At 44.2% G+C, this 23,959-nt stretch overlaps 1 protein-coding gene and 1 long non-coding RNA gene across 2 annotated transcripts in view; one reads left to right on the forward strand and one right to left on the reverse strand.

Moving 5' to 3' along the window:
* The window catches only part of LOC147571290 (uncharacterized), a 46,713-nt gene extending 27,275 nt beyond the window's left edge, over positions 1–19,438 (reverse strand). Inside the window, 4 exon segments of the mRNA XM_086696456.1 lie at positions 14,428–14,452; positions 15,010–16,381; positions 16,384–17,650; positions 17,734–19,438. Of these exon segments, the coding sequence (XP_086552582.1) occupies positions 14,428–14,452; positions 15,010–16,381; positions 16,384–17,650; positions 17,734–19,365 (4,296 nt within the window). The 5' untranslated portion in view covers positions 19,366–19,438.
* Positions 596–5,620, forward strand: LOC147571292 (uncharacterized). The gene is made up of 3 exons (XR_015247528.1): positions 596–785; positions 1,073–4,870; positions 5,564–5,620. It is a non-coding gene; the product is annotated as an uncharacterized LOC147571292 (long non-coding RNA).
* Positions 19,439–23,959: the final 4,521 nt, after the last annotated feature.

A 23,959-nucleotide genomic window follows, 5' to 3' on the forward strand; every position in this document is an offset into this window, starting at 1 on the left:
GGAGCCATGCGTTTTTGTTCCTGCCTTGGAAACTCCCCTATTCTTCCTATTCCAGCCCATTCTTCTACGTTTTTTCAGGCCCATTAACATGTCGGGTTTGTGTAACACTAGTTAATATCCAGTCAGACAATGTTATGAAGAGAAAGAACGTGAGTGTCACATGTCTGGTTAAACACAGTTCCTCAACCTTGAGGCTCTGAATGTCCTTTGGCTTTGAAACAATAACAATGGCATTCATACCTACAAGCTTACTGGTGGGCTCTGTGCAAGTAAGCTCTTCCACGTGTGTGTCTTCCCCTGCCCACTGCTCCCCCCCCCCCCACCCCGCGCCCACCCCCGGCTCCCTATTAAGAAAGACTATGAAGAGTTATGCAGCCAAAACAATTTAGTAGTTCGTTATCCTTCCCCCCAACTATCTCAGTGCTCTACCCCCACTGTCCCCCCCTCTTTCCTGGTAGCTCACCCATGGCCTTATACCCATCGGCTCAGTGCTTCCTCTTACCCAGGCAGCCCTCCTGCTGAGATGAATGCCCCGTGTTTATCTGTAGTGAAAGCAAAATACAGGCCACTCCAAATTATCCTATTTCCTCCTGTCTTTAGTGCCGCCTTTTCTTCATGGAGCTATTGTGCCTGAGCCAAGGGGAGAATGAGAACTGACCCGACAGGTTACCTCTGCTGGACCGACAGCAATTGTTTTTCCACAGACTGCGATACGAACGAACGGTGGACATTGCACTAGAGATCATCTCCATTTCCGTTCAATTCCCTCATCTTACAGATAAAAGGTGTGCTGACTCAGTCTATTGGCTTTTGGATATTCGTGGGCTTATCTTTATGGGAGTCAAACATAACAACAGTTATCCTCAAAGACTGTCTCATAATCAAAGTTGAAGAAATACTGTTCTAGGTATTCTTTTGTTTTTTAAAAAACTGTATCTTATTTGAAGAGGAAAACTCAAGTATTTTTGCAAAAGCTTTCTGTTGCAGAGCAACGGGACAGACTAAAGGTAGCTCACAAAATAAGGGAACATTTCTTACGTGTTATTTTTTTTTTCTCCAAATTCTTCTACAGAGGTCCAGACAGATGGGCTACGTTTCCTTTCTATTAACTGAGGAGACAGAGAAGACTTGAGGACTGAAGCTTGTCACCACTGTCCTGAATGTACTGAAATCCTAACAGCTTTAGCTGAAAAAATGTCCAAAGCAGGCAGTGAAAATAAATTTCAAATAGGACAAACTCCAAACTCTCTACGCTGGAATCCCAAGGCATGGAGGGAAAACTGGCTCGTTGGAGGAAAGCAGTTGAAGAGATAAGTGGAGTGATCTAGACCCTATTCCAGTCTGTTTGAAGTACCTGGGGATAGAATAACCCCTTTCCTTTATTCATCTACATAGGTCCATGAGCCATGAGAACGTGACTCCCCATGGGAAGCTCCTCAATGCAAGACATCTAAGGGCATCACGTAAATCCTTTCTCAGGGGTTGGGCGGGGGGAGGGGCGAAGCCTAAAGAATCTGAAATGGTGAGCCTATGTTTTAATTAAAGTTCTGAGAATAGCCTTGAAGAGGAGTTTCTGGCAGTGAGGACCAGCCCAAGAAGCAAGGGCCCTGGAATCAGGCAGACCTAGGTCTGAATTCTGGCTGTCACTTCCTGGTGAAGGGACTTAAGTAACGAACGTCTCCGAGTCCTTTTAGCAGCATTTACCTCATAAGGCAACTTGAGGATTAAAGGAAAGAGCATGTGCAAAGCACCTAGCATAAGGCTGGGCACAGAGTGGGTGCCTAGCAGTGACGATGTGATAGTTGCACCAGGCGGTGAGCAGGAAGCCTGGGGATGCCCATAGGTGGCATGGCCAGGAACTCCAGAAGCATAGGGAAAAGGAGCTCCCTGCTCGAAAGGTCCTATTCCAGTGAGAAGCTGACTCCAAGGGACGACGCCCAAAAGGCCAGTTGTCATTCAGGTCCTACCTAGTGCCAGGGAATGCGGAATTGTATTACTCGCGAAGCTTCTGAAGTGGTTCTGTCACTTATTGACAGTGTGAACCTAGGCAAGTCACCCGATGTCTCTGAGTTTCAAGTTCCTCATCCCCAAAATGAGGATAATACTACCTGTGTCACAAGAGTTGCTGGAAAAACGAAAATGAAGTGCCGTGTGAGGGGCCACGTCCGGAGCACTTCCCACGTGCCAGGCTCTATTCTAAGAGTTTAAGACACATTGTCTTACTTGCAGCACAAGCGAAAGGTCTTAGCATAGTGCCGGAGCGCAGTAAATACCTAATAGAGGTCGGTATTAAAGAAATGATATGGGGCGGAGGAGCAACTACCATGCTTCCCAGAGAAAGAAGATGCCTTGGTATATACGTGGGAAGACTCAGATGCAGCTGGGAGAAGAAAAGTAATAGTTGGGTATGACTATGGCAAAGCTTTTGAACTACCACACACGGAAAATAATAAAAGTTACCCTAAATCACCCCAAAAGGACAGCCCTGAGTTGTTATCTTCATCCTTAACGTTTATGCCTTTCTGAATCTGAGAAGAAGCTGCCAGGATTTCCAGTACATACCAAAAAGCGATGACAATATCCTGAAGTGTGTCAACTTTTGTGGGCACACAGCTGTCTAAAAGGAAGCAGATGCCGGTTGACTGGGGGAGCGTTAGGGCGTGTCTGTGACTGGGGCTCGAGTTTGCCTTCAGAGGGTGGCCACACCTACCTCAATGATATTCTCAACAATAATTCAACAGGGGCAAGGCTTAGATTTTCCTTATTCTCCCTTAGAGCTTATGTTCTTGGCACAATACGGATGCGCCACAGACGAGCCAGCATGTGAATGTGCTCTATCCCGATAAGGTACAGCCTTTCTACATCGTAGAGTCCTTCAGCTTCTAAAATCATGGAGCTCGTACTGTTAGAACCAATGAAGTGAATTTTTTAAAATAAGCCACCAGTCTGGACCTGTGTAGGTGAATGAAGGAGAAGCACTTTAAAGTCAGGAAAAAAAAAAAAACTATACTTAACATTTAGGATTATCAACCACTGTTGGTTTTCCATAATATATTTCATTCCTGATTTCATCTGAAAGAAACAGGATTATTACTACCATTCAAAAAGTGGTACCTTATTAATAAACTCTTGGCATGGCTTTGAGGTGGATTTCAGATTCAAAATAGACTTTACCACACCGCTAACGTGTTCACTCAGTGTTTATCAATAACTTAAGAGGCTTCATTCAAAAAACTTACTGAGATATAATTACCTGAAACCCAGGGGTGAATCAAGGCCTTGTAGGGTCTGAACCTCATCTACTTTGGGAAATCCTGCCTCATCAAAACATGCAAAATTATGCGTACAGGAATTGCGAGGGTCCCTCCCAAGACTTTGGAAGGGGCCTATGTAAGTGAGGAGACCTGAAGTTTAAGCTCCAGTCAGTTCAAGATAAATCCACCTCAGCTGGGGCCCAAAAGGTTTACAAACTTATTTAATGCTGGAGAAAATACTGTTTCAACTTATAAACACCCCAGTAATAAGTCACATAGGTAATAACGTGACTGAATTCACGGGATGGCATCTCCCCTGCGCACGCTCTCTTTCTCTCAGAATAAATAAATAAACGTTAAAAAGAAAAAAGAAAAGAAAAGTTTGGCCCCAAACAAGGAGCCCAACCTCCAATACACACTTACTGTACTGTGATAATGTTTTGGAAGTTAACTGTGAATTCGTTTTAGTAGTACAGCTCTATTCAAACCACATTGAAAGGGCGGGCCTACACCGGCCGACTCCATCTTGTTCTGTGTCCTTCACCTTGACCACACCTCCTCCCCTTGAGTAACCCCCCCCCAACTGCCTAACAGGACTCTTCCCCAGGACCCTTCCCCAGCCAATCAGCTGAGGCCGCAGCCATTACCTCACCAACTGCCACTAGGCACCAGTAAAACCTTTGTCCTTTTGAAACTGGCTCTCTCTCCCGGGTATCTCACAGCTTCGACAGTGCAGGTAGGGGATTGAGCTCGAGCTAGCTCCAATAAAGGCTCTTTTGCTTTTACACCGGACTCGGCTCCCTGGCGGTATTTGGGGATCACGAATTCTGGGCATAACACACATGGCATGAGTATTAATTTATTCTCAATACCAGCTAGCTCTGGTTCTTTAATTACCTTTCTCTGTCATGTAAGATTGATGAGGGAGCATGGGGCAAGTTGAGGGCAAAATACAAGTTAGCACATGCCCCCACCCCAGGTGGGATATGTGTCATTCTGGCTGCTGGAGGACAAAGGAAAGGAAAGAAAACAAATGGTTAACTGATAGAGATCTCAGTCGGGCAAGACAGGGGTTTCCATCAGTTTACAAATATCTTAGTAAATTACAAGAAAAAGGCCATCTTTTTCTCCTTTTTCCAGTATGAAAGATTCTTGGGGACAGTCCCTGTATATTCTTTGTACCCCCGGTACTTAGTACATTGTCGACATAGAGTGCGCGTGGCACGGATTGTTTTTCAATGAATTCATTCATTGTTATCAACGGATTCCACCCTATTTTGTCCTGTATTGCCTACATAACTATGAAATTCAGATTCTTAGAAGAGACTCTTGGTGTTATAAGATGCTTAGTAGAGGTGGTGACTTTTAAGACATTATATTGACACCACTAAAACCTCTTGGTGGAGAAACTCAATGAGCCCGTTCTCTGGCATGCTGGCAAAACAAAAAACTGACCCTCAGTATTCTTTCCCCAAGTTAGGCATCAGCAAATTAATGAGAGAGGAGGCCCCTGCTCTTGGGCACCCGCAGGAACTTACTCCAGCTCCAGACACACCGTAAACACTTTCATCTAACGGAAGATAAGCTGTGAAATCGGATTTCTGAACCACAAGACAGTGAGCCAGTCTTTTCCAGCGTCTGCTTTAGTGGAGGGTCTTCAACCTTGAGTCTCAACATCCCCCTCAGGCCACTGAACATGCCCAGTATGATTTGCTTTTTGACAGAGAAATCACAGAATGTCCCGGCTGAAAGGGAGTCACACACTTCTTAACTGAAGAGTGGTCAGGAAAGAAAGCACATGGAGAGCAGTGCCCTGTGGCAGGTGTTCAGGAGTTCTTGCTGCTTTCCTGATGGCTGAGGAAGCACCCACACCTTTTGCTGCCTGGAGAACTCTGTGCTAAACTTAGTTCTTCGCAGTTCTCTTTTGCACAGGAAACTTGCACGTGAGCCAGAATCAAAGTTAAATTCAGAAGTGGATTTCAAGGACCACGCACACCTTGGGGAAGCATCACTGTCACGAATTCCCATGATAATACTGACTTGGGTGTTACTTGCTTGGGGCCTTCACTGCCCACACAAAGCTGGGTACGAGGGAGGGCAGAGAGTGCCATTTAGGAGTTAAGACAAGTCTCTTGGCCTCTTTGTACCTTAGTTTCCTCATTTGAAAAAAAAAATGGATTTTAAGACCTACTTTCCAGAATTCATACTGGGTTTATTAACACACACCTAACCAATCACTGTATGATATTTTTACATGTAGTTTTTTTTTTTTTTTTTTTACATGTATTCATTTTCTATTTCACTTACAGCTTGTGTAAAAACTGCATTCCATGCCAGGCCTGAAATGTTCCAAAGCTCAGTTTGATGAGTAAATTGTAACGAAGATTTCTACACACACCAAAAAAAAAAACAAAAAAACAAAAAAACAACAACAACAACAAAAAAACAAGACACAAATGAAGAAGAAAAACAAGATATTTTCAGAATATTTATCCTTTGGCAGTGATTCTAATTTATAGATAACGAAACATAACCACAATACTCTCTCCATACACTAAAGAAATCTCACTATGAAAGATGCTTGCCTTTTTAAAAAAATATTTGCATGAAAGATTTATACTTTCATGTTTATACATGTGGTGCATTAGATACAAATCAGTAAATGCTCAATAAATACTTGTGTTAAGTAAGTATTTTTTTCTAGAGAAGTAAGTTTATTTCTCTAGAAAAATGTTTCACAACTTTAGCACTGTTGAGATTTATGGTTGGATAATCTTTGTTATGGGGGGGGGGGGGTGCTGCCCTGTGAACTGTAGGGTGTGACAGCAGCCCTGGCCTCCACCCACTAGATGCCAGCAGCACATCTACAGTCTGACAATCACAAATGTCTCTAGACACTACTAAGTGTCACCTGGATGCAAAAGCACCCTGGCAGAGAACTGCTGCTCTAGAACGATTCACTCTGACCTCTATAATAACTCTCACACCAAACTTTGCCACAGACAAAAAAGATTTGCTACATAATTTTAGTAGCTTTCGACTAATAAAGTTTCATTCATTCAAAGTGAATAACAAAGAGGTTTACAATTAAGTTTAATAAAAATTCCAAATATAATGAAATTATATTTGTAACTTACATAAACTGCAAAAAAGGTAGGGATTCAAATGCACGTCTTTCAATATATTGTATTTTATTGCAGGATAAATCTCTAGGAAAAGGAAAAGGAAAATATTGCCTCAATTAGCTATAAGATATCTAATTAGTAGGATGATAGTATTGAATAAGTAGCTTTTGGCTAAACTCTGAGTATTAGGAATTGTTATTTGAACCTTCCAGAGCCCCTAACCCTGCCCTCACCTTTCTTAAGAGTCTCACCTTTGTGATCTTCATACATAAAACATACAACTATAGATCTTGATAGATCTTGGAAGTAATCTTTCCTGAGAGCAGAAGAATTGATTAAATGACTTTCTGTGGCCTCATCAATTTCTAAATTATGAGCTCAAAGTTGTGATCTCCACATATAATTTCTAATATTAAAAGGGATATTCTCACATTAGCACACCTTCCTGGTTTAGTTGTATTTCTCGACACCAAGTCAATACCAGAAGAGATAAAAGATACCTTTTCATTTAACTTGAAAAGAAGTTACTCCTCTAATCAATACCTAACTTTGAACGAACTCAGAATTATATTATCATATTAATAGAAATTTATTTTTGGTTGTACATTGCCTAAACGCTCTATGAATTTATCAACTGCTTCAGTTGCAAGTGGGGCCAACAAAAAAACAACATGGTACTGGATTTTTATTTGGAAACACCCATTCTTGATTATAGTTGACCCTCTTATTTCCATTGATTTCAGCCGAGTCCCTCACTTTCCACCTACATGGGTACCACCATCTTCTGGCTGGCATTGTCATCTCTGGTCTCTCCCATTCTAATCTATACTGCACACAGTCACCAGATTAATTCTCCAGGAGTGGTTCTCAAATATCAGAGTCACTTGGGAACTTACTCAAGATGCAAATTCTCAGCTCTACTCCGGACTGAGTGAATCAGGAACTGTGGAGGTGGAACCTGTGTTCTGACAAGGCCTCCAAGTGACCCTGGTGCAGTCTAAAGTTTGTCCTAGAGCACTGCTGTGATAACACGGTAGCTTGGCATATTATCCAAGGCCTTCAAAATCCTAAATCTGGCTCTAGTTTCCTACTCTACAGATACCAAAGAAATTTCTCCTGCATTTTGCCTTTCACTCACTCTATTTTGCAAGCATATTCTTCCCAAGATGTCTATCCGATGACACGTCATAGCCATTCAAGGTTCTGTTCAAACAGCATTTCTCTAGTAACTTCCCTGATCCAACTTGAAGTCTTCCCCCCTCTTCTATGTTCCAAAAACAACTTATACTTCTCATTGCCCAAATCCATTTCTTCCCCTCCCCCTCTCCTCCTCCTCCTTCTTCTCCTTCTTTGAATTTTTTAAAGTAGACTCCACGCCCAACCTGGGGCTTGAACTCACGACCCTGAGATCAAGAGTCGCATGCTCTACTGACTCAGCCGGTCAGGTGCCCCAATTTCTTCTTAATATAGTTATTCTGGCATTCCATTTCCTCTGGGCATAAACTCCATGAAAGTATGGACTAGTCTTGCTCATCTGCGTTGTCTACTGTGTTTAAAACTGATGCATGGACAAAGAACAAACTCAAATATTTATAAAATAAATTAACAGCTGGGTAGTGAGTAGAAGGAGCAAAATGACTGAAAAGAAATGTGGTTTTATGACTTTGTGGCTCCCGCTTCTGCACTCTGTCAGTGCTTCATCATCCATTTAGTGCTTATGCGTTATGGTTTAAGCTTCTGTTTATTTTCCCTGTGAAATCATGAGTTCCTACAAGGGTGGGAAGCCTGTCTTAACCATCTGCGTGCCTATGGTACTGGGCATAGGGCCTGTCACATTCTTTTTTAGGTTTTGATTCACATTTTTTTTTGAATGAATGAATGAGAACACTTCACCTAACATGAAATAATTGGCTTACAAAGTACCTCATAGTAGAAATAATGAAAGGCCCAATCCATTGCGCAGTTTGTCTCTTTTGTTTTTCTCCAAACTGTGTTTGTAACGTTTGGAGCCCAGATGGCAGAGGTAGCCAAGAAGACCAATACAAAGTGGTTGTCCCCTAAGACTTGGAAGGTTTGATAATTTGAAGGACTATTTTTAGTGTCATATGAGATTCCTTTTACTCACTACCCTTAAGCCTTCTACATTTGCAAGAAGAATCTATTTTCTAAAGCACATCATTAATAAGGATTAATGAGGGGCGCCTGGATGGCTTAGTCGATTGAGCATCTGACTTCGTTCGGTTCAGGTCATGATCTCACTGTTCATGAATTCGAGCCCCGCATCGGGTTCTGGGCCAACAGCTCAGAGACTGAAGCCCGCTTCGGATTCTGTGTCTCCCTCTCTCTCTGTGCCTACCCTGCTCATACTCTGTCTCTCTCTCTCTCTCTCTCTCTCTCTCTCTCTCTCAAAAATAAATAAACATTAAAAAATTTTTAAAAAAAGGATTAATGAAATACACAGCTTTGGATGGCATGGGCAAAGAATAAACACTGAACCTCCATAGCAAAGAACATTAGTATCTCTGTATGTCTAATGTACAGAGATATATGCAAACATTTCTTCCTTGACAATGAGGCTGGAGAGATGTTTATTCTGTAATTAGCAAAGTTAGAGGCATTTCTGATGTTTGTTTAGTGTAAACATTTCTAACTATACCACTTAACCATCATTATATTTTTAAAGATTTCATTTTTTTTAAGTAATCTCTATACCTAACATGGGGCTCTAACCTACAACCTCGAGATCAAGAGTTGCAGACTCTAATGACTGAGACAGCCACATGCCCTTTAGCCATCTTTTTTTTAATGTTTATTTATTTTTGAGAGAGACAGAGACAGAGCATGAGTGGGGGAGGGGCAGAGAGAGAGGGAGACAGAATCTGAAACAGGCTCCGGGCTCTGAGCTGTCAGCACAGAGCCCGACACGGGGCTCGAACCCACAAACTGTGAGATCACGACCTGAGTCAAAGTCAGACACCCAACCAACTGAGCCACCCAGGAGCCCCAACCCCTTAACCATCATTTTAAACATCTATTTTTATGGTGGCATAAGCATTTCCACACCGATCACAGGAATCTGCTCCTGAAGCCAAGAGCACACTGTATGTTAGCTAACTTAACAATAAATTACATAAAAAATAATAATAAAAAAATAAACTAATAAAATTTCCCACACTGAAATCCCTAATCTGTTCTCTTGATAATTTAATATGTACTTGGTAATACTGCTTACATAATTCACCTGCTTAAATATTTCATATTTAAATATTTCATTTAGATTAAATTATTTAAAAATTCTGGGTTAATGGCATTCAAATTAATGTAAGTGTTCTATATTTTCTTGTCTTGTAGGTGACAATTTGAGGTTAACTTCAATTCCTCTCATTTTACTAAGCCAACTTTTTCAAACCTTTTCTGTAAAGGCCACACAGTAAATATTTTAGGCTTTGCAGGCCATATACGGTCTCTGTCACATATTCTCTGTTTCTCTCTCTTCTTTTCTCTTTTACAGCCCTTTAAGAACATGAAAATCATTCTGAACTCATAGGTTGTATCAAGACAGACCATACACAGGATTTGATCCATGGGCCATAAATAATAAATATAAATAAAGGCAGATGGTATATGAACACTTACATAACAAGGTTCATATGGGTGTCCATAATTGCTCAGACCTCATTACCCCTTTTCCTCTACAACTGAAGGGCTTTTTCCTAGATCTTGTCTATAAAATTAAAAAGTTGAAAACGCATAGGAGGTATTTAATGCTAGAGATGGGCTGGGTCCCCACAGACTTACAGAGTTATACAATTTAATAGAGAGAGTTACAGAATTCTACTGTTAGAAGAAATTGTTGCAATTATCTAATTTGAACCCTGTATTTTTTAATAAATAATATAACTAAAAACTCATAATAAATGATGAACTGATTAACTTACAAATACTGGAGGGATAGCAGGCCTTCAAATGTGTCTTTATGTAATTCGGTCAGATAATTTTCACTGAGAATTCTGCAAAATGAAAAGGTCATTTCTGGGTCAAAATGCAAAATAACTACAACTATTTGCTACACAGGACCGCTAGATGTGAGAGAAACCTGGGTAATGGTGCCACCAAATACACTAATTCTTATTTAATGTAGGGATGGCGACCTCTGCTGTTTGATTCAAATATTTTCTTCTCACATACTCCTTTGTCTCTCTCTCTCTCTCTCTCTCACACACACACACACACACACACACACACACACACACCCCTATCCACTCTTCACACCAAAATGTACATTTAATGCCTACTCTCTGGATCACAAAATCTCTGTTAGAATCCAGCCCTGAGTGGCAAAAACATGGACAGAACTGCCACTTCCTCCTCTCTTTTCCCAAATTTTATTGTGGAAGCCCTATTTATAACCATATCAGTGCTACGAGTAAAGCCATCTAATTTTTTTCCCCAACCAAAAAGTATCTGTGAGAACTAAAAATGTGCATAAAATGCACATAACATAAATGCTCAGTTTAATATGTATAGAGTAAATACCCGTGTAACGCTATTTGTTCTTTCTACTGTTGGTGGATACTAGATTTTTCTAATTTTTAGTTATTATAAACAGTGCTGCTTTGAACATTTTTCTGTTTATATCCTAGTACACATTTGCCTAAGTTTCTCCAGGATTTAACAGGGGTACAAAATTGCCTTCCTAAGAGGTTGTGCTATTTCAAGCTGGCAGATTGAAACATGCCAGGTCTCTACCAAACTCCAAACTCCACCAAAGTCCCTAAGAATGATTAGAAAAGATACAATTAGAAAATCCACAACCTTAGCTCAAAGCCAAGGGAGTAGCTCTACAAACACTCCCCACCAGAAATGCCTTGGAGCCACCTACAGGGTGATTAGCTGGGATACTGCAGTAGGACCAAGGACAGCACATCAACCCCACATCCTTCCTCCTGGGATCTGGCAGCAAAGGGTGTTTTCTTCCAGGCAGGAGCCATTGGTGTTAGAAGGGGGCAGGGTCCCAGAACCCTGGAGGAAGGGTCTACACTCTGACTAGCCATTAGAAGTCACCTCCCACCTCTTCTTTAACTCTCAGGGGGACCTGTCACCAATAACAAGCCCCGTGGTTCATTTCACCTCTTCCTTAGGACCAGAAAACAGAAGCAAGTCAAATCTCAACTACAAAGATAAATTGCACTCAGGAATGACCATGTGGAGTGAGAAAGCCAATTCCATTCAGGACAGAAAATAAAAAACAAATATAACAGCTTATAGTCAATGACACAGTTAACAGAGAAAACACAAAAGGATTTGAGAATACCAACATTAATGGGGCACCTGCGTGGCTCAGTCGGTTAAGCATCCGACTTCGGCTCAGGTTGCAGTCCATGGGTTCAAGCCCTGCACTGGGCTCTGTGCTGAAGCTCAGAGCCTGGAGCCTGCTTCAGATTCTGTATCTCCCTCTCTCTCTGCCCCTCCCCAACTTGCACTCTGTCTCTCACTCTCTCTCTCTCTCTCTCTCAAAAATAAACACTATAAAAAATTTAGAATAGCATCATTAATATATCCTCAGATAGAGGTAAACAGTACATCTAATAAAAAGAACCAACTCAAGATTATATGAATGAAAAGTATTATCATTAGTAAAAAACTCAGTCTATGAGCAGCAGAAATGGTCGTTGAATAAATTAGAAAACTTGAGGGGCGCCTGGGTGGCTCAGTCGGTTAAGCGGCCGACTTCAGCTCAGGTCATGATCTCGCGGTCCGTGAGTTCGAGCCCTGCGTCGGGCTCTGTGCCGACAGCTCAGAGCCTGGAGCCTGTTTCAGATTCTGTGTCTCCCTCTCTCTGACCCTCCCCCGTTCATGCTCTGTCTCTCTCTGTTTCAAAAATAAATAAACGTTAAAAAAAAATTAACACAGAATTGCAATCGGTAGAGGTTGAGTTGGGATATGGAAGGGGAAACACCTTTCCTCAGAGCTACTGACTTCAAAGTTCTGGACCAAGAAGGACCTTAGAATGCAGTTAGTTTTTGTTTTTTTTTTGTTTTTTTTTTTTGTATTCATATTTGGAGAGAATATACTCACAGTTTCTCAGCCCAACGGTATCCCTTCCATACATTTTCATCAATGTATTGGAAATTTCTGTGAAGAAACACAGTTCAGATCCTTGAACAGGTAGGAAAGGAATGAACGGAATAAATAAGAGAATCACTGGCAACCTTGTGGGGAATATTCAAATGCAGTAAATGCCAACTTTCTACTTTCCACAGCTATCAGCATCCCAGGTGGTGCAATTAATAAAGAGCTAGCGTGGGGCCACTGGCACAAACAAGGCAGCTCCTTAGAACCTGAACGTCCTATTTGTTCCATTCCTTGGGTAGATAACGCCTGTTCATTACTCTGGAGGTAAGTATTATTTTCCCCCAAATCACTTATGTGCCTAAAATGGTTCCTTCCACAAATCAATGAGAAAATAATAATCCAACGAAAAAAATGGTAAAAAATTTACCATTATCAGCAAACAAATGTAAAGAAGCCCTCTACTGAAACCTCTCTAGGTGTTAGAAGGATAAGGGAAATTAGAAATTAGAATAACTAACATGGAAAGATTTCTTAGACATATTGCATAGGGAAAAGCAACAAATCACTGGGCAAGGAATTAAAAAGTATCCCCTCATTAGGAAATTAGGAAAAAATGCAAAGGAAAGAGATGGGAAGGAAGGACACACATCAAAAAGGTGACAGGAGTTATCTTATGAGTGGTAGGGAGGGTGGGGTGGGATTTTCACGTTTTATCCTCTATACCTGTGACATTAAAAACAAAAAAAAGTATCCATGATAACTCATGTATCCATGAATTACACATGTTTAAAAGAAGCTATTAAATGCCTGAGGTTCAGTTTCAACCGCTAACCCTGCGTATGACTTTGAACCTTTACCTGTAGTTTTGTCCTCTTCCCTCAACAACAGCTTACCTGGTCAGTTTATATACACATTTTTTTCAGGGGAGTCAGGAATAAATTCAAAACAGATACCCATCTGCCCCTGTGCCTGGTGGACATTTCCAGTCAACCTGAAGCCTTCTGGTTGCTCCTATGTTCCCTGGTAAAAGATGCCTCAACTTCCATCATTCTCCTTTTCTGGGACAGAAGTTTCAGAGTAATATCTGAGTTTTCTCTTTCCCGTGCACACCCCACCCGCGACTGTCATCAGTTAGTCTATCTTGTCACTTCCTCCTTTGCAGTGCTCTCAAGGCTTTTCTTTCTACTCTTTTCAGCAACTCTGATTCGGCCCCTTGTTACTTTACCCCTAGGTTTTGTTAGAACATTCTATCTGGTCTCGCTGGATCAAGCTCTCCTCTCCAGATCGCCCTATATGGGGAACTGAAAATAATCCTCGTTTCAATGGTCTGTATCTCATGCTTGAAAACTTTCAATGGCCCTCTGTAACTCAGAATGTAACGTTCAAACCTCTCTAGCTGATAGTCAAGGTTTCTCGTAATTGGATCTTTAACTGCTTAACCTAATTCTTTTTTTTTTTTTAATGTTTATTTATTTTTGAGACAGAGAGAGACAGAGCATGAATGGGGGAGGGGCAGAGAGAGAGGGAGACACAGAATCGGAAGCAGGCTCCAGGCTCTGAGCCGTCAGCCCAGAGCCTGACGTGGGGCTCGAACTCACGAACTGTGAGATCGTGACCTGGGCTGAAGTCGGACGCTCAACCGACTGAGCCACCCAGGCACCCCTAACCTAATTCTTAATTCCTGATCATTCCTGCAGCCATGCCTTTGCCTAGACTTATACCCATTTTTTTCTCTATTTAACACATCAGAGCCACTCTTTAAGTCTCAGCTAAAGTGTTAGCTTATCCATGCAGCTCTCCCTGACCTCCATACTCCACTGAGTACAGAGTCTGCTGAATTCCAACACCCATGGTACCTCTTTTAGTACTTAATTACATGCCACCTCCCTTTTTATGACCATTTCCTTTCTTCCCACCTGTCATTTCATGTTCTGAAGACGATTTCATCCTAGTGTGGCGCCCATCGTACTTACTCTTGGGTTGGGCCCAAACCGAGTACTGTATGTGGAAGGCCGGGGGTCAAAGATGAGGTCTGGGGAATCAAAATAATAACAGCTAACACTCATATTTTGCCAGGCACTGATCCAAGTGCTTCATATGTATTACCTCATCTAGATCTCACAATAATCCCATGAGATGGTAGCTATCATAATTTCCATTTCACAGAAAAGGAAACTGAGTCACAAAGCTAATAGATGACAGACCTCGGCCCAAACGCAGGCAATCTAGTTCCAGAATCTCTACTCTTCACTACTCTGTTGTATCCTATTATAGAGGATGGAGCAAAAATGGGAGAGTAGAGGTTAAGGAATGAAATAATGGGGCTAAAAATTGGATAAGGAAAAAGAATAAGGACAATTACAAGTAAAAGATTGGAGAAGGGCGAACAGTAGTAAAAAGGAAAATGAAGATAAGGGATAGTTGACAAAGAAAAGGTAAAAACAGAAAGTCAGTCAACGTGGTTGGGGAGATGAGGAAGGCCCAGGACGACATTGAGGAAGAGACGGCCATGTCAAGCAGGAGGCAGAGAACGAACAAGTAAAGGCGATTCTTACAAGATGGTGAAGGTGCCGTTGTAGGTGTCGGGCTCCGGCTCGGGCACTCTGCGGAGCCTCTGCTGTAGGCTGAGACCAACACACGACAGTGTCTCATCTTTGCAGGTACAGCGCTCACATATTTTGAGGTCTGTGGCGGCATTCTGTTCTGGTTGCCAAGTTAAAGTTGTGTATGCCTTTTCTGAGGTATAGTTTACAAAATGCACCACAGAATGTTGAGTTGTTGGAGGAAAACCTGTCTCAAATGACTCTGGTTGCTGACTTACAGGAATTTCTAGGTCCATAGGTGGAACCGTGACTTCAGTCAGGTTTCGATGTTGACTCTGAACCTGTTCTGGATGTGCAAGTGTCACCTCAAGGTCCTTTGGGGGAGGAGCTGTAGTCTTCTTCAGGGTTGTCAAATGTTCAGCCTCTGTAATAGGTTCTGGAGTTATAGTAAGCTCCACATGACGAAATGGGATGATGGGTGATGCTGGATGCTGACCTTGATCCTTACTTGGAGTTGGAACTGTCACTTCCTGCTCGAATGGATATTGAACTACAACCTCCTTAGGTGGCTCTGGAGGCTGAGTTGGGGTGTCTCGCATGGTTGGAGAAGGTTCAGTCTCCACACTGGATCCTGCAGTTACAGTAAGTTCCAGGTCCATAGGTGGAACTGTGACTTCAGTCAGGTTTGGATGCTGACTCTGAACCTGCTCTGGATGTGCTAGTGTCACCTCACGGTCCTTTGGAGGAGGAGCTGTAGTCTCCTTCATGGGTGTAGAATGTTCAGCCTCTGTAGTAGGTTCTGGAGTTATGGTAAGCCCCAAGTCCACATGATGAGCTGTGACACTGGGCAATGTTGGTTGCTGACCTTGATCCTTACTTGGAGTAGGAACTGTCACTTCCTGTTGGGATGGATACGGAACAACCTCCTTAGGTGGCTCTGGAGGCTGGGTTGGGGTCTCTTGCATGGTTAGAGAAGGTTCAGTCTCCGTAGTGGATTCTGGAGTTATGGGAAGCCCTGGGTCCAAAGGTTTAACTGTGACTTTAGTTAAGGTTGGATGCTGAATGTGCTCTGAATGTGGAAATGTCACCTCAAGGTCCTCTGGAGGAGCGGTAGTCTGCTGCAGGGCTGAGGGATGTTTAACATCCGTAGTGGGTTCTGTAGTTACGGTAAGCACCAAGTCCAAAGGCTGAACTGTTACATTCGGCAACCACAGACGCTGAGCTTGATCCTGATCTGGTGTTGGAACTGCTGCCTCTTGATATACTGGAGGTTGAGCTACAAGTTCCTTAGGCGGCTCTGGAGGCTGGTCTGGGGTCTGTTGAGTTTTGGCCTTATTCAAGGTTGAAGGCTGAACCTGAACCTGCTCTAGATGTGCAAATGTTACTCAAGGTCCTTTGGAGGAGCTGTAGTTTTCTTCAGGGCTGTAGAAGCTTTAACCTCCATAGTGGGTTCTGGAGTTATGGTAAGCTCTAGGTCCAAAGGCTGAACTGTTACATTAGGTGACAATGGATGACGAGCTTGCAGACCTGGAGTTGGAACTGTCACCTCCCGAAACAGTGGAGGCTGAACCACAACCTCCTTAGGTGGCCCTGAAGGGTGACCTGGGATCTCTTGCGTGGTTGAAGTTTCAACCTCTGTAGTGGGTTCTGGAGTTATGGTCAGTTCTGGGTCTAAAGGCTGAACTCTGGCTTCAGTCAAATTTGGATGCTGAGCCTGGACCTGCTCTGGATGTGGAGGTGTCACCGCAGTGTCCTCTGGAGGAGCTATAGTCTGCTGCATGATTGTAGAATGCTCAGCCTCCACAGTAGGTTCTGGAGTTGCAGTAAGCTCCAGGTCAGCAGGCTGAATAGTAACATTGGGCAAGTTTGGATGCTGAGCTTGCTCTTGTCCTAGAGGTGGAACTGTCACCTCATTACGGACTGGAGGTTGTGCTACAACCTCCTCGGGTGGCTCTGGAGGCTGAACGGGGGCCTCCTGCTGGGCTGGAGGAGTTTCTGCCTCCTTAGAGGGCTCCGGAGGTTGAGTTGGAGACTGCTGAAGAATTGGAGATGGTTCTACCTTCTCAGGGGCCTCTGAAGGCTGAGCTTGTACCTCCTGTTGTGTTAGAGAAGGTTCTATCTCCTTAAGTGGCTCGAGAGGTAGAGATAGGGTTTCCTGCTGGACTGGAGATGGTTCCACCTTCTCAGGAGGCTCTGAAGGCTGAGGTGGGGCCTCCTGCTGTGTGGAAGGTTCTACCTCCTTAGGGGGCTCAGGGGATACAACTGGGGCTTCCTGCTGAGTTGGAAAAGTTTCTGCCTCATTACCGGGCTCTGAAGGCTGAACTGGGGCCTCCTGAGGTGTGGGAGAAGGTTCCACCTCCTTAGGGGGCTCAGGGGATATAGCTGGGGACTCCTGGAGGACTGGAAACTGAGCTGGGGCCACCTGCTGGGTTGGAGACTCTGCCTCATTAGGGGGCTCTGAAGGCTGAGCTGGGGCCTCCTGCAGTGTGGGAGAAGGTTCTACCTCCTTAGGGGGCTCAGGAGATACAGCTGGGGCCTGCTGGGGGACAGGAGACTGAACCAGGGCCTCCTGCGGGGTTGGAGAAGATTCTGCCTCATTAGGGGGCTCTGAAGGCTGAGCTGGGACTTCCTGCTGAACTGGAGATGGTTCTACCTATCAGGAGGCTCTGAAAGCTGAGCTGGGGCCTCCTGTGGTGTGGGAGAAGGTTCTACCTCCTTAGGGGGCTCAGGAGATACAGCTGGGGCCAGCTGGGGGACTACAGACTGAGCTGGGGCCTCCTGTTGGCCTGAATCAGGTTCCACAGCCTTACGGGGGTCTGGAGTCTGAGCTAGGACCTCTTGTTGGCCTGGAGAAGACTCATCTTCAGGGGACTCTGGAGACTGGGAAAGACGCTTGGACTGAGCTGGAGAAAATTCAACTTGCTCAGGGGGAATAGGAGATTGAGCAGGGACATCCTGCTGCACTGGAAGATGTTCAACCTCCTTAGTTGCCTGGGGACTTATGAAAATCCTCAGATCCACAGGTTTAACTGTGATATTAGGCAACACTGGATGCTGAGCTTCACCTGGACCTGGAGGTGAGAATGTCACCTCATGCTGTACTGGAGACTGAGCTACAACATCTGTAGAGGACCCTGGAGGCTGAGCTGGATGCTCATACTGAACTGGAAAAGACTCGACCCCCTCATTGGGCTTTGGTTGCTGAGCTGGGACCTCTTGCTGGATTGGAGAAGGTTCTCTACTTGCAACAGGCACTTGAGGCAGAGCTGAGCTCTCCTGCTGGCTTGGAGAAAGTTCAATTTCCTCAGGAAAATCTTCGGGTGGAGTTGAGACTTCGTGCTGGACTGGAGAAGATTCAACATTTTCAGGGGGCGCTGGATGCTGATGTGGGACCTCCTGCTGGGTTGGAGAAGGTTCAACTTCGCCAGGATATTCTGGATACTGAACTGGGGTCTCCTGCTGTGTTGGAAGTTTCTCCTGTGTGGTAGATTCTGGAGATTGCGTTGGAGTCTCCTGTTGAACTGGCAAAGATTCAACCTCAGGGGACTGTGGAGGCAGAGTTGGGGCTTCATGCTGGGTTTCAAAAGGTTCCACATTAAGAGGCACTGAGGGCTGAGCTCTAGTCTCGTGCTGAACTGGAGAAGGTCCCACCTCTGTAGTGGGTTCTGCAGTCATGGTAAGCTGCACATCTGGAGGTTTCAAACTGACATTGGGCAGGTTTAAATGTTGATCACGGTAGTGACCTGGAGGTGAAACTGTCATCTTATGATGCCATAGAGGTTGAGCTGGGTGCTCCTGCTGGGTTGGAGAAGGTTCCACCTCCCTGGAAGGCCGCTCTGGAGGCTGAGCTGGTTGCTCTTGCAGGGTTGCAGAAGATTCTATCTCCCCTGGAGACTGAGCTGGAGTCTCCTGCTGGGTTGAAGATTCTGCCTCATTAAGGAGCTCTGCAAGCTGAGCTGAGACCTCCTCCTGGGTTGGAGAAAGTTCAGCTTCTCCAAAAGGGTCTGGAAGCTGAGCTGGGGGTTCCTGTTTGCTTAGAGAAGGCTTAGCTTCCTCACGAGGCACTGAAGGCTGAGCTGGGGTCTCCTGCTGCCTTAGAGAAGGATCAATCACCCCAGGAGGCTCGGAATGCTGACCTGGGGTCTCCCGCTCACTTGAAGGCTCAACCTCCTCTGGAGGCTTACCCGAGGTCTCTTGCTGGGTTAGAGAAAGTTCTGCTTCCTCAGTATGTTCAAGAGGCTGAGGTGGGGCCTCTTGCTGGGCTATAGAAGGTGCAACACCTTTCTCAGGCCCTGGAGTTGTGGTAAGTTCCACATCTAAAGGCTTACCTGTAACCCTGGGAAACATTAAATAATCCCAACCTGGCATTGGAACCACCTCTGGGAGCCTTTGATGCTGGGTTAGCTGGTCATTCAGATCCTCATCTGAATGGGGGTAGTCCTCCAACGGAATGTGTGTTCACGAATGGAACCAAAGTCTCCTTCAAATCCTTAGGTGGGGCCAACATCTGGGCTGGAGCAGAGGACCCCAGGTAATTAAAGCCCCCCAGCCCAGCTGGGGTGTAAGTGCCTGGGGCGATTCGGGTGGGGGATCAGAGGAGCGCGACGACCAGGGCTCAGCCGCCTCCAGGGGGTCGGAGGTCAGCTGGGCAGGGTCCAGGGCCCACTCTGGAGGCTGAGCTGCCTGGACCAGCAGCCACAACGGTTGCCACATAAGGACAAGCAGTGGGGCCAACAGGCGCAGCCGGGACATGACTTGCGGAGGCTCCGGGGCGCAGCGACCCAGGCGAGTGGGGTACTGGCGCTGGGAACTGAGCGGGAGCCAAACCATTATGGCAGCCCCCTGATGCGCGCATGCACTGTTAGCAAGTGCGCGCCCCTCCCCCGCCTACGTCCCACCCTTTATTTATTGATATCTTTATTTACGCCACCTTTATTAGCTCCCTGGAGATGGGCTCTGCACCACCAGAGCGGGCCCTTTTCCCAGAATCACTTGGGGCCCAGGCCTCCCTCCACCCTGCAAAGGCCACCACTCCCCCCGTCCCTTTGGAGGAATGGGGCGCCTGGGTGGCTCAGTTGGTTGAGCGTCTGACTTTGGCTCAGGTCATGGTCTCACCATTCATGGCTTCGGCCCCGCATTGGGCTCTGTGCTGACAGCTCAGAGCCTGGAGCCTGCTTCAGATCCTATGTCTCCCTCTCTGCCCCTCCCCTGCTTGTACTCTCTCTCTCTTGTTCTCTCTTCAAAATAAACATTAAAAAAGATGTTTTTTGAGGAATAAATGCTTATTGTTGTTTTAAAAAAATTTTTTTAAATGTTTATTTTGGAGAGAGCAAGAGACAGAGACATAGAGTGCGAGTGGAGGAGTGGCAGAGAGGGTCATAATCTCGTGGTTCATGGGTTGGAGCCCCGCATCGGGCTCTGTGCTGACAGCTCCGAGCCTGGAGCCTGCTTCAGATTCTGCGTCTCCCTCTCTCTCTGCCCCTCCCCAGCTCACGCTCTTTCTCACTCTCAAAAATAAATAAACATTAAAAAAAAAATCTAAAAAAAAAAAAATTCACAAATCTAGCCCCAAATTAAGCTCTCAATGACATGAAACACATTTTTGCTTTTTTTTTTTTTTTTTTTTTTTTTAACATTCTGTATGTGGCACATTAGTATTTTCTTTTAGAAATTATTTTGGCAACTTAATCCCTAATTCAGGGCATCCATGTGAGTGATTTACAGAAAAGTTCTTCAGCAAGATATTCATGCAAGATATATATGAGATGCCTACATCTGGGTGACACATCCTATTTGAATGGCATAATGGTTTCAAACGCTGTAGTATAATCACATTTAAGGCCATAGTTACTCTGTTCCCAAATCCTTGAGATTCTGTTTGAGGGGAGCTCTAAAAGGCTTGTGTCCTCTCCTATGTCCACAACTGTGGGAGTGCTCTGATGAAATTTGCTCTCCAAACTTCAAATAAGGGGTCAGAGCCAAGGGTCAGGACTTGAGGAAAAGCCCCAGAAATCCCCTGCAGTCAAAAGCAGTTTCTGAGTTTCACATTTCCCAAAGGATGATAGAGCTAATGCCAAAGTCTTCCAAATTCTGCTGGTTGCTTTACATTATGGCTACAGTGGCTATGTCACCCCTGAACTTTAATCTCCACATACTTGAATTAAATCCTGTAGCTCGTCTTCAGTACTGGCATCTGTGATCTCTTCACAGGGTCTGTATTCCACAGCTATTTTACCACTTTCTGAAATAAAGTGAATAAGGATTGGAAAAAAAAAAAAAAAAAAGAGGGCGCCTGGATGGCTCAGTCAGTTAAGCGTCTGACTTCAGCTTAGGTCATGATCCCATGCTTCATGAGTTCAAGCCCCATACCGGGGTCTCTGCTGTAAGCACCAGAGCACACTTCAGATCCTCTGTCCCCCTCTCTCTGCCTCTCCCCTGCTTACTCTCTCAAAAATAAACATTTAAAAAATCAATAAAGTTAACAAGATCAATTCAGAATTTTCCTTGTTCTAAAACTAGCTGTATCCAATGATAGCACCCAATAACTAGACATTCTTTTTATTTATAAAAGCAGAAAATAAAAGCATTTTCCTAGAAGTTTTCTCATCTCACACTTCAGTTTTTAATCATACCTATGTGTGAAAAAATACATATGAAGTTAACGACTGTGTGGTTCAAAAACGCTATCATCTTAAGAGATAGGAACTAAGGAATAATGACACAGGAAGTTAAAACTATGGAAACAACAATGTTCAAAATCAGATGACTAGACAGTAAGGCATTAGGTAGAGGTCAGTGTGAGTTCTGGAATAGAGACCATGGACTATAGCTGATACTTCATATTAGAAACAAGGCCAGTGTCTACTCCCCGGAAACAAAATCCCACCAGATACAATGAACAATGCTTTGGAGAGAGGGGGAGGGGGAGGGGGAGGGGGAGGGAGAGAATGCGCTTGGACAGTTTATTGGCAGAAACTGGCCCATGTCCCTTATAGACAATACAATTCCCCTTAAGGCAAAGTACAGCTACAACATTTTGATCGTGTACAAGGGATACCAGAGCATGTTAGGGAGAGGTCAGCAACCCAAAGGTTTAGTTTGGTTCTTAAAGGTTGTTACTCAGAATTGACAGCTAATGGAGATTCTACCTGATGACCAGGGAAGTCAACTTTCACTGCAAGAGCTGTCCAGGCTGGAAGCCTGAGACCAATCCAGGGTCAACTCTTATGGGCAAATAAGGCCTCTGAAACTTAGCTAGGCTTTCTTAGTCTCTAAGCCTGCAAGACTGTGAAGCGGCGAGGGCGGGGTGGGGGGGGGGGGCGATTGTCTGGGGACTCATTACTAATTATAAAGTTCCCTTGGAGCACAGCCTGTAACATTCACACCATTGTAGAACGCAATAGAGAACACAATCGATGCTATTCAATAGCCTGACCACTTTCAAGGTTCACAAAAATATAGCTGACCCTAATATAAGAATCATATTCACCCAATAGGTCAGTGCCAAAAACAAAAACTGAAGCTGAATGGATTCCAAAAACATAATCTAATAAATTCTCCAACAGGAAGACGATGATAACAAGTTAACATATTTTCTCTGCTTACCATGTTTCAGGGATAGTTTTAAACTTTTCCATCATCTCATTTGCTCTTACAATTCATCCCCCATGAGGTAAGTTGAATTACTACCTTTACTTGGCAGATAGAGAAATTGCAGCGTAGAGAGATTAAATACTTCAAATCTGACTATAAAACCTAAAATTGCATAAGAAATCTAGGAGACAGAGCTAAGATTCAACACCAGACGTCCATAGCTTCAAAGGTTTTTTTTTTGTTTTGTTTTTTTTGTTTTTTTTTGTTTTGAGAGAGAGAGCACATGGCATGTGAGAGTCAGGGAGAGGCAGAGAGAGAGGTAGGGAAAGAATCCCAAGCAAGCTCCACGCTGTCAGCACAGAGCCCAACATGGGGCTCAATCTCACAAATCGTGAGATCACGACCTGAGCTGAAATCAACAATTGGACGCTTAACTGATTGAGCCACACACGTGCCCCCAAAGCTTATACTCACAATAGCATTCTGTGTTATGAGCAAACAATCAAGAAAGAAGACTGGGTCAAACACTTTCTGTGTGGACAGAGGTAAATCACTGTATATCTATATACTGGGGACAAAAATATTTGTGGTCATTTTTCTCACAAATGCCACAAAGAACAAGTTTGAGACTACTGCTTTGAAAGCATTTGGTGAATAAAAGAATATGAAGTGTTTTCATCCAATTAACTTTTCAAAATGAGTTTATTTGCTCGTTGAAACTGATATACTGCAAGGACAATCAAGTAAGTCTTACCTAAAATCACAATCAACAGTTTCTGGAATGCATCTGACACAGCCTTCTGAATAGCAAGCTTCTGGACTGTCCGCCTTTTCATAAGAAATGATAATGGCCCTGCATCCAACCAAAACAAATGGATTTAACATGCCTATCTGAATGATAACTGATTTGGGGGTTATATGTGTAAAGGTGAAAATACATCCATGATTCGTCGTTCATTATCTTAGCAAGTAAGGGCAGGCACAACACAAGGCTGAATGACTCTGCTGTAGGTATATCCTGGCAGGGCACATTTTGACTGCCCTGATCTACTCCAGAAGTTTTGGAAGTACCAAAAGGGAGACTCAAGCCAAGAAAGTGGCACAGATCTCACATCGCTCGTAGATTTCAAATGGACAGGCGGAAACTCTAGTTTCAGACCCTACTGCAGACCCTACTCTCCTGTGCATCAAGGGCTGGAGTCACATGGGGAGAAAGGTTCGGTGGTAGTGCACATGACCGCCTGGTCTCTTCCTGGGCATCACCCAAGGGAGCCTTACTCCCTTAGCCTTGCTAACAGCCCTGCCCCTCCCGGAAAACCCTAAGCCTAAGTGCTGTAGGCACTGGGAGAAAACACAGTACCAATGGGAA

Source organism: Puma concolor, unplaced genomic scaffold, assembly GCF_028749965.1.
Source record: "Puma concolor isolate L17-30 unplaced genomic scaffold, mPumCon1.1.hap2 unalloc_scaffold_31, whole genome shotgun sequence".
Lineage (NCBI taxonomy): Eukaryota > Metazoa > Chordata > Mammalia > Carnivora > Felidae > Puma > Puma concolor.